Consider the following 11154-nt stretch of genomic DNA (forward strand, 5'->3'; position numbering starts at 1 on the left):
CTACTGCTCCCCTGTACTTGCCGAATATAAACAGTTTTGAACTACAAGTGCTGAACGGGTAGCGCAGTCGCAGATGATGGGTCGAAAAAGCGCATGCGATTCTTAAATGATTCCAGGACCCCACCGGTGTCGTCGACCGAACCGCGAGGAAATTCTGTTACCCCGGTAAAACCGACGTGTCTTTGCTGTTCTTTTGCTGTGCTTTTTCACGCCTTTTCGACTGCAGACCATTGCTATTCAAACAAAGCAGCAGCGTGAGATAAAGAGTCACTGAGCTTATATCTGCTACTGTACGACAACTAACTGCTTAGAAACACGCCTTAGCTGCTATCAACTCTAAAATGTCTCATGTAAAGCAAACAGTTAATAACTTCACGTTGGTATTGGTAAAACATGAACGTGTTCCTGTTGGCGTATTGAAACTGATATACAATTTGAGCAAAGTTGAAATTTGCAGTTAGAACTAATTAGAGGGTTTACTGCTCCTGCAAGTGGTCGAAGGTTAACGTGCATTTGTAGTATGATAATCAAGGTTAGCACTGGCAGAAAAATTAATGGCAGTTAAATATAAAATTTAAAAATGTGTGGAGATTTACGTCTCTTTTTTGTATATTCCTCTTTTTCAGGGAAGACGTGGAATTTCAAAATGGCAGGTTTGTCACTATCTGTCTATCTAAAGAAGGGGTGGGCTGCAAAGTACTTGGAATACAAATTTTACACCCTGCAAAAACCTTCCAGTGGGCCACATTGGACCCCTGTAGCAGGCCAGTTTTGGCCTCCAAGCCTCATGTTTGAAATCTTCTTATTTAAAGTACAACTCCACTATCCCTCAGTTTCTCTCTCTCCCTCCCTGCACTGTATTCAGATATATTCAAATAAAAAGTATTACCATGACAGTACTCTGATGATGTAATCTTGCTTCTTGTTTCAGAGCGGGCCAATAACTTTCCACCCCTGCCCAAGTTTGTAAAAATAAAGCCATGTTTTTACCAGAACATTGAAGAGGAAATACCTGGGCCCCACCAGCTGCTGGTGCACAGAGTCTATATCCTCTGGATGAGTAAGTGTCTTCAGTTTCTTCAGAACAGGAAGCACATGGATTCCTTCCATTTTTGCAGAGAAAGTACTGATTTCCCTTTCTTTTTTTCACGCATGCTCATCTCTCCTCTTTGCAGTGTATTCAGGAACACTGAGCGTAAATTTGATCGGATGTATTGCTTGGTGGGCCGGGGGTGGAGGTGCCACAAACTTTGGCTTTGCCCTGCTTTGGCTCATCCTCTTCTGCCCCTGTAGTTACACCTGCTGGTTCAGACCACTCTACAAAGCTTTCAGGTCAGTTATCATTTAGTAATTGCCACAAATTTATGAGCAGCTTCTGGTTACACAGATGCATAAATTACAACTTCAGCATAACATCAGATGTACATTAAAAAGTTCTTATAAATGGAAAAAAGAACTCAGATGATGCATTATCAAAGTCAAATGTTTACCCAGGGAGTAAAACTGGCAGAGAGAAAAACGAAAGGTTTTCAAGCATGTTCCAAAGACGAAGGTTATAATGAGCAAAGGCTCTACGGCAAAAACTGTTTTGTTTTGTTTTCGAGTCTGGAATGCTTAAAAAGCAGCAATAGACATAATATAGATCAAGGGAAAATAAAAAGTGATCTGTATCTAGCTGCATTATTCCAGAGCTATGCCAAAAGGTGCAGGTTTTACTGGTTCCACTTTTACTCTTCACTTTTCTTTTTTTTTTAAAGAACACCCCTGTTATCTTTCCAGGGCTGCAGTTCCAGTTAATTGTTAGCGGCTGCATGAATTCTTAAACCCAATAGTTTTCAGCATTGTACACAAATAATTAAATTAAGTAATTCAGGCCCATGTCACAGAGACCTGGTTTGCTAACCCAGTTAAAAAAACCAACTATTAACCCAGTTAACAAAACTGGTGAGGGGAGAAAAAACAATCGCACCCATGGATTATGCAGCATTATATGCTGTTATTTGTATTTCCTTTGCTGTGGGCAATACTAAAAGTATTGTAAACAATAGGGTCATTATATATGAGTTTTAAGATCAACTGAAGGTTTTTCAGGGTGCTTTTAGAACAACCTGATAATAATGAATTACAGTACTCGAGCCTACACATAAAGATGCATGAACTACTTTTTCACCATGACTCTTAGACATGACAATTCTAATTTTAGACATATTGCGCAAATGCAAGAAAGCAGTGCGGCATATTTGGTAAATATGCGCATTGAAGCACATATCCTGGTCAAAAATGACTCCAGGATTCCTTAGCCAAGGTAATGCCATTCAGAGTAAGTATCTGGTTAAACACTGTGTTTCTAAGCTTTTTAAAGTAAAATAAACTCGGTTTTATTTTAATTTAGAAGCATTAAATTAGAAGACATCTAGGCTTTTTATGTCTCTTAAAAAAGTCATAGCTTTGAATCAGTTAGATGTTGAGTGAGCTTAAGAGAGCTGCTTGCACCACGTGTCAAGAAAAATGGTCTAAAAGTATTTCCTGAAGATTATATATCTCATTCAAAGCTCTCAGTTTCAAGGGTTTACGTACTACTTATATCTGCATGTGTAATTTTGTGTCAGTATGCTCAGGAAAAATGAGGAAGATTATGATCGTATCCACCAGGGACATTTATGTTTTTGTTAGCATTTGCGTGCATGCATGTATGTCACTCTCTCTGTAAACATGATGGCTTAAAAAGTTTATCATAAATTATGGTAAAACTTTCTAAGCGTGTGGAGTGGCGTCATATCAATAATCCATTAAAATTTTACTTCCCTCCGCCAAGGTCTTTAAGGTCAGCTTAAGGATTTATTGGTTGAAAATTGACCAAAAGCCTTTTAACTTAGAAACTAGTGTGGGGTGTGTTGTCAACATATAGAACGTACTTTATAAAGATTTATAATATCATGTTACAGTTAATCTCTGACCTTTCCTTCAAGGTAATAGATTCATCTGAAGCTCAAAGTAATAATAAGGCTATATAGAGATATTTAAAATGACAATCGGTTTTCAGACTGACCAGAACATCTTGGCATGGGATACTTTTTGTGTATATTTGATTAATTTTATTATGAATTTGATCTGTACATTACAGTAAGAGGTTATAACCTTTAAATGCAGAACAATTTGAATATAAAGGACATGTTCCTGAATAAGTTATTTTGTTTTTTGGGGTGGAGGAAACAAACTTAACTTGTGATGAAAAAACTTTTTCAATTGGTACTTATTACCAAATAGTTTTAAAAAAAAAAAATACTAAACAGTGAAATGAATGCTTCATGTGTACTATATCCACATGAATTCAAGGTTATCGGATTACAACATCCATAGCTTGAAGCTTCTAGTTGAGCTTTACAGCTATCTCAATTAGGGCTGGACTGATCCGATATAATGTATCGGTATCGGTCCGATACTGAGCTAAATTACTGGATCGGATATCGGAGAGAAATAAAAAATGTAATCCGATCCATTAAATATCACAAAAGCACCTCAAAAAACTCCAGCTCATCACTTTAGCACGTCGGAGCAGTATGCGTCACGTGATAGAGCGGCTGTGGCGTGCGAGACCTCTCGGCGGTCTGGTTGAGCATTTGGAGCCTCGCTACAAAACCAGAATTTCATCTCCGAGAAAGCTATCCCAGAGAAGTAAAGCAAGTGTGTAATTTCATCTCTGAATGTTTGTAAAGCATTCCCACATTAAGCTTAAAAACCCATATATGGAGGGACTACCTCTTCTTCTCTCCCTCCCTCTCCTGCTGCTACTTCAATCATGAAACTGATCAATGATCAGCTGATCGGCTTTTCTGTCGCGAGTCCCGTCTCTCTTGTTTGTTTATCGCCCACTTTGCGCCAGAAACAGGAAACTAGCGGATAAACAACAGCAGCACATTTAAGCTTGATAAGCTGTTGATAGAATTTATTTAATATTACTTTATACACCAGGATCCTTTTCTACGTAGCTGACGGCTGGTAACTGTGCAGGGGCGGATCTAGCAAAGTTTAGCCAGAGGGGCCGATAGGGTATGAACAGGGAAAAGGGGGCACAAAGACATACTTTTCTTTCTTATTCTCATTTAAAATATCTAGCTTTTAATAAATAACTATCAGAATCTTACAACCAAAGTTTTAATCTGATGTAAAATGTATAGAAGTCCATTATTGTATATAGTAACTATTAAGTCTAATATACCCTTGTAAGCTATAGTACTCTTTCCTTTGGGAAGGTACCATCTGTGCAGTCTGCAATTCTGTTGACGAAAGATGTTGAATCTATTTAATTATTGTAGAAAAATAATTGATTTCTGTGCATTTGTTTGACACATGCATTACATTAAAGTTGATTACGTCGATTAAGCGTCATGAGGCGGAGGGTTCCCTATTTTTTTTTTTTGCTGGGAGTTTGCAACCCTATTAGTTAGGTTGTTTAATATTTCTGCTAAGTACTCTTTAAAATACCAGAATAGGGAGGATGGAGTAGGTTTAAGTTTATGAGATTGGTCAGTGTTGCTGAACTATGAAATATTTTGGGTGCAGTGTATTTTTTGCATACAGGTATAACAGAATAGCTTTAGTGTTTTGTTTTTTAAAACTTGAGTATGAACTTGTACAAAATGCAGCAAGATATTTAAAAAAAGAAAAAAACTTTTATTGATTAAAAAATACACTATATTGGATTCATATCGGTATCGGCAGATATCCAAATTTATGATATCGGTATCGGACATAAAAAAGTGGTATCGTGCCATCTCAAGTCTCAATCTAGTTTTTCTGGAACTAGAAATGACCATATTAAATCAGTGTGAAATACCAAGTCACCACTAATGCCAGCAAGGGTCCGTAAATTTTGTGGGTGCATTATTTGTCAGATAATTTTCTTAAACATGCTCTAAAAGGTATCAGCATAATGGTGAGGTCTAATTCAGTGATTTGCATTTACAGTGGTAAAGACTAGCAAATAGCAGTGTAGCAAATAGTGAAAATAAAACAAATCTAATTTAAAGAAAAAGATTATTCATCATTTTGAGAATAAAGTCAAAACTTTGAGATTAAGGTCACAATTCTATTTTGAGGAAAAAGTCGAATGTGGAGATTACAGTTGTCGTTACAAGACAAACTGCCACGGTTGCAATACCCTCTGAGTTAGTAAAATCGTTCTTCAGAATCGGATTTGGTAACTAGGAAGAATATGATTTCTCTTTTAACACATAATCATATTGTGGCGATAAGTATAAGGACATTGAAAAGATGGTCAGATTGAAAAACTTTGAAGTAGATTTTGAACTTTTTCTCAAAATAGTTTTTCGGTTTAATCTTGAAATTTCAACTTTCTTCTCAAAAGTATCGGCAATATTTCTTTTCTTAATGCAGCCCTAATACTCATAGAATGAACTCTTTAGAATGGACTGAAATCAACCCAACCAGTCGCAGCAGATGGCCGCCACTCCCTGAGCCTGGTTCTGCTGGAGGTTTCTTCCTGTTAAAAGGGAGTTTTTTCTTCCTACTGTCACCAAAGTGCTTGCTCATAGGGGGTCATATGATTGTTGGGGTTTTCTCTGTATGTATTATTGTAGGGTCTACCTTACAGTATAAAGCGCCTTGAGGCGACTGTTGTTGTGATTTGGCGCTGTATAAATAAAATTAATTGAAATTGAATACAAGTCCCCAAAAAGTTTGATCAGCTCTGACTGTGCTGCTCGTTTTCTGATTTGAATTTGCACCCATCTTTTGAGTTTACTGAGAACATTTCCAGCTTTTCTGTGACTTGTTCAGTTCAAATCACCATGTTTCTCTGCAAATATGTGTGGTAGTTTGACTCAAATCTTGCCAACAAGAAGGAAGAAGCAACTTTGCAACAAAAATGGAAAACCTTCGGGCTTTTTTTTCTACTGTATCATCTTTGTATTTTCTTTTCTTCATAGGGCTGACAGCTCGTTCAACTTCATGGCCTTCTTCTTCGTCTTCTTCCTTCAGTGTGTCCTGGCCCTCATCCAGGCCATCGGCATCCCTGGTTGGGGAACATGGTAAGTTGAACCAAACCTGCTTTGAACACCGCATATGTTGGCTGCTAGTTTATTTATTTATCTTATGTTATTTTGGGTTTTTTTATCGGATTGGGTCACGAAGGTTTCTCTCTGATGATCAAGGCAGCTGGAAAATGTGCTTTTCACCACACATGGCTGTTTCTCATCTGTTCAATAAAAAAAAAATCATGAAGTTAACATATAAGGAGGTGAAACATTTCAAACTGTTTTAAAATTGAAAATAATTGCCATTTTTAGTCCGTTATCTACCCAGTTGTATGTAAATACGGAATGTAAGTGCATTTAAATTTTTTTTAATTTTCGATTTATTTTGTATACATTTGAGCTGCAGAATAACAATGTGGTTTAAATTTTGTGGGTTTTTTTTTTTTTAAATTTCGCAAAGTTTTTATGAAGTGGTGTTTCTAAACAGGTTTCCTGTATTACTGACATTGATCTGTTTTTAGAGACGTTGTACTCTCATTGGCCACATTGTTAGGTACACCTGTCCAACTGTTTGTTAAGCACTTACCTAATCAGCCAATCACATGCCAGCCATTCAATTCATTTAGATATGGTCAAGATGACCTGCTGATTTTGGCGGGGGGGGGGGGGGTCATTCGTGATATCATTGTTATAGCAACACTGTGCCTTTATGTCCCTCATGCACAACAAAAAGACATATCTGACAGTGAGAAGTGTATTCCTGCTGCTGAAGATTTGGTAAAAAGGGAGCTACTCTAACACCCCCAACATAGCGCAATACTTTTGGAAAATATGCTAGAAACTTGTTCCAGCTGAAGGGAACAAACTTCTTTTCAACACTCGCGGCAAAAACACACTGTGGAGTACAACCGGGCTAGGGTGACAGGCAAGTAGGAGAGATGCTGGCAGCTGTGTACAGTCCAAAAGTAAACAAATGGTTCAACCAAACATCACTGGTCCATAGCTAGTTAAACTGCGTATAGACAGGAAGAGCAGACAATGGATGCAAATCATTGACGTGGTTATATATAGTTTGGCAAAGTACATGATACCAGTTTAAATGGTGGAAAAGGAGGCTGTTATGCAAATGGTTAAAAAGACCAAGCCACATTACAACATCCCAGATAGAAACTGTCTTTTTTTTTTTCTGCATCAGAAATATAATTACATTGTGGCACATTTTCTTAAAATATAGTGATTTAATTTTGAGGCTATATTGCCCCCAAATTTAAATGTTGCATGGTTGTTGGTGCCAGACAGACCGGTCTGAGTGTTTTAGAAACCGTTGATATACGGGGATTTTCCCACACAACAAACTCTAGAATCACAGAGACGGGTCCCAAAAAGAGAAGATATCCAGTGAGCAGCAGTTCTTTGAATCAAAATACCTTGCAGATGACAGAGGAGAATGGCCACACTGATTTCAGCTGATAGAAAGGAAAAGTAACCACTCGTTAAAATGAAGGGATGTAGCAAGACCACTGTAGGGAAACCTCCTGCCAGCTAAGAACAGGAAACCTGAGACCATAATTCACACAAGCTTCTCAAAATTGGACAACTGAAGATTGAAAAAATGTTGCCTTGTTTGATGAGTCTTAATTTTTACTGCAACATTTGGATCGTGGAGTCAGAATTTGGCATGACGGCATGTAAGAACATGACAGTGAATTCACTGTGCTCAAATGGCCTCCACAGTCACCAGATTTCAATCCAATGGAGCACCTTTGAGATGTCGTGGAATGAGAGTCTCATCATGGTTGGTCAGCAGAGAAATCTACAGCAACTGTGTGACGATATCATGCGATTATGAACTGAAAAGTTTCCAGGACGTTGTTGTATCTGTCACCTAGAATTAAGGCAGTTATGACAGCAAAACAGGATCTAACCTGGTACTGGTAAGGTGTACCTAATGACCATGAAGGTGGCCAGTAAGTGTAGATCAAGTAGTATCTTTTTTTTTTTCTTTTTTCTTTTTTTTTTTTTGTTAACATAAAACATGACAACAGGGGTGGCTAAAGCTCAGCAAGTCATCTACTAATTGGAGGATTGGTGGTTGCTCGCTGGTTGCTCCAATCTGTATGCCAAAGTATCCTTGGGCAAAATACTGACCCCCATGTTGCTCTCTGATGCGTTCTTCAGAGTGTGAATGTTAGATAGAAAACACTTGGGTGTAGAAAAATGTCTGTATGAATGGGTGAGTGAGGCAAGCTGTGTAAAGCGCCTTGAATGCTCCAGTAAAAAGAAACATTCCATATAAAAACCAAGTCAGAAAATTTTTTAAAATGTAGGAAGTAATAATAAGAATGATAATAAGACTTTTGGTCGATGTGTTAGCTGATCATTGCTGTGCTGTTTGTCGCTATGCCTCAGTTCTCACTGCTTTGTGGCTTTTTTTTTTTTTTTTTTTTTTAACTTTAAATTGCATTTGTATTAAATCCACTTTGCTAAGTGCATACTGTCTGATTCACTAACCCATAAAACTCATCTCACTCTCACCCTCACCAACACAACAAAGCGGCTGGATTGCAACAGTGCTGTTTTTCAGCCAAAATGTGGGCTCCGCTATAGTGATGCTTATCACAACTCTGCTCTTCACTCTGGTGACTGCTTTAATGGCACTGGTTCTCATTCAGGTGAGTGAACGCCCATGCTGAAAATGCACACACTTTACCTTTGTGTGGGTCAACATGCACACAGTTCCTTGCAGACACCAAAGCATACCAACAACTACCTAACACACCCACTCTCTCCAGGTGCACAGACTGTACCGTGGTGGTGGCGGTAGTATGCAGCGAGCTCAGGAAGAGTGGAGCACTGGGATGTGGAAGAGTGCACCGGTGAGGGAAGCAGGGTTTAACGCCGTTGCTCAGACTGCCCAAGGCCCAAGTTTGCCACAGTACCCTACGGCGGTGCCCAGCTATCCCGACAACAGTCATTGGTGATGACCAAGATTCGCCTCTAGGGGGAGACATAACTGGCAGTTTAACCAATGTTCAAGAAAGCACTTCAAAAACGTCATTTCTTTAATCCTTACATTTCAAAGTATACAGGTGTGTTTTATGAGAGGACAGAGTTTTATCAGAAAGCCTCTACACATGTGGTAGAGGACTATCCTTACATTATGCCATTCCATTTCAGCTTTGTTTACATCTAGTCCTTAAAATGAATGACTCAATTGGAAATGGAAAAAGAGTGAACACTTTCAAGAGTGTGTGAGAGATGTGTGCCTTATAGACCTCTATAAAAGGATTGTTTTTGTATATTGCCAGAATTGCATGCTAGAAATAGTGGTATGCTGAAGAGCAGGGGTTTTTTTTTTCTTTTTTGCAAGAAGACAGTGTGCAAACTGGTGATTTTTTTTTTATTTTTTTTATTTTATGTATTTGGGCATAAATTGAGCTTATTTTTGATAGTCTGCTTGATATGTCCACGCTTGCCTGTGATGTATTGAAATGCGCCTTACTGTTGTGTGCAGATTTTTGCATGTTTAAAAAAAAAAAAAAAGCCTGAACACCTGATTTTTGCCTTAACAAACACTGTCTTTAATTATTTTTTTTGTAAAACTGGATGCTTCAGTGAAGCAACTCATTGAGCCAAAACACTTTCCACTCTTACGCCACGGGGGGGGGTCTCCGCCTCAGTATTTCACAATTCCTGTTATTTCAAAGCTATACTGTTTGCTTTTAGTGGTCAGCGCCCTGCAGTGACAGCACCTTATCAGCTGTTGTCAAACTTCCAGTAACTTTCAATTTTCTCCCAGATAGACTGAATTATTGCATCTGGGGTCTACAGTGTGTTGCATGCAGCCTGCTATGGGATTCTGAATGAAGGGGATTCTCTTATTACAAATGAACTGATGTCATGTAAACAGTAGAAACTGGTACAAACCGCTGGCTGAGTGAACTAATGCATGCAGATGTGGTAACAAATTGTTTAAACTGACTGAATTTATTCCTACGGATGCTTGCTGAAAAGTCTTATTTAGAGGAATTATTGCATTTTTTTTTTCTTTTAAAGAAATATGTATATATGCTGGTAATGCAACACCATTGATCAAGATAAAGCTTGTTTGAAGTAAAAGCGCCATCATAGAGAAAGGTTGCTCCCTCATAGATACACAACTTTTTTTTTTTTTTTCTTTTCAACATACTGAAGTGCCCTTTATGGCCAACTGCCAAATTTAATATTTTGATTTTTGTGATATTTGATGAGTGACTGATAAAATGGATATGGTGAACTAACACTGCTGCAGCATTTCAATAAATCTTATTCACATTGTGTCTGCCTGTTCCTGCTTATCATAAAAGTACATGTAATGGTTGGATTTATGTTTAAAATCTTAAAAATGAGTCAGTTCTGCCACAGAGTTTTTAATATAGAGTGAGTTTAAATCTTTTTACTTGAGTTTTATATAGAGTTTTTATGCTGTCTTTAAACTGCAAGCAAACTCATATGTATCCCAGTTCTGTTTTGATAGTCTGAACACCAAAAATCATGGAATGAGCTTTTCAGCTGTGATTTGAACCAGATGCCAGTGTGATTTATTGCAAGCAGTCCTGTCAGTTTGTGCAGCTTGTACATTCCTTGCCCGACTTCACTGTCTTGCTGTGAGACTCTAGTGAAGTGCTTCGGGGTATGAATAAAAGTATCTCTTGACATCCTAAAATTCCGGATGAAATCTGCTCCAGTAAAGCTCATCATGTTGCAATCCTACTATTCTTAAATTCAACTAATCCGAACTTCCTCATACAGAAGTAGCAGCTATTGCTTCACAAGAAGAGTGTGAAAATGGATGATTTTTTTACCTCACAGCTTTACCGCTGATGAATTCATTTCAGCAACACTATTATCCTTTAGCTTTTCAAATAGAGCCCAATACAGGATGTTTAAAACAAATACCAATATTTGGATACATTAGCTGATTTCCTTTTTCTTTCAGATGCATGAAAAAAAAGAGATTTTGCCAACATTTGTTACATGAATGTACTCGTTTACGCTCCCACTGCTTAGATCAGATTGTTGTATTTGTAAATTCTGAAGACATTGGTTGCCAACAGGAAGTTGCCGTTTACATAGTTTGCCCACCAGGGGGCAATCTCAACACTCATAACAACTCTGT

The 11154-nt window shown here is 38.0% G+C and overlaps 1 protein-coding gene across 2 annotated transcripts; it reads left to right on the top strand.

Annotated features, from left to right (window-relative positions):
• Nucleotides 1-21: 21 nt before the first annotated feature.
• On the top strand, nt 22-10313 carry scamp4 (secretory carrier membrane protein 4). 2 transcript variants are annotated; one of them, XM_031749642.2, is made up of 7 exons: nt 22-165; nt 627-653; nt 932-1060; nt 1176-1332; nt 5949-6050; nt 8551-8668; nt 8789-10313. In XM_031749642.2, exons 2-7 carry the CDS (start codon nt 647-649, stop codon nt 8975-8977), a joined length of 702 nt encoding a protein of 233 aa, XP_031605502.1. In that variant the 5' UTR covers nt 22-165; nt 627-646; the 3' UTR covers nt 8978-10313. The 2 variants fall into 2 exon arrangements, with proteins under 2 accessions (XP_031605502.1, XP_039462452.1); XM_039606518.1 differs by lacking the exon at nt 627-653 and having other exon boundaries at nt 45-165.
• Nucleotides 10314-11154: the final 841 nt, after the last annotated feature.

Source organism: Oreochromis aureus, linkage group 23, assembly GCF_013358895.1.
Source record: "Oreochromis aureus strain Israel breed Guangdong linkage group 23, ZZ_aureus, whole genome shotgun sequence".
In the NCBI taxonomy this organism is placed as follows: Eukaryota; Metazoa; Chordata; class Actinopteri; order Cichliformes; family Cichlidae; genus Oreochromis; species Oreochromis aureus.

What these genes read in the sequence shown, in the direction of transcription:
- scamp4 (XM_031749642.2), top strand. An exon ending in ATCCCTGGTTGGGGAACATG is followed by an intron (nt 6,051 to 8,550) that starts GTAAGTTGAACC and finishes AACACAACAAAG; the next exon opens with CGGCTGGATTGCAACAGTGC. An exon ending in TGGCACTGGTTCTCATTCAG is followed by an intron (nt 8,669 to 8,788) that starts GTGAGTGAACGC and finishes CACTCTCTCCAG; the next exon opens with GTGCACAGACTGTACCGTGG.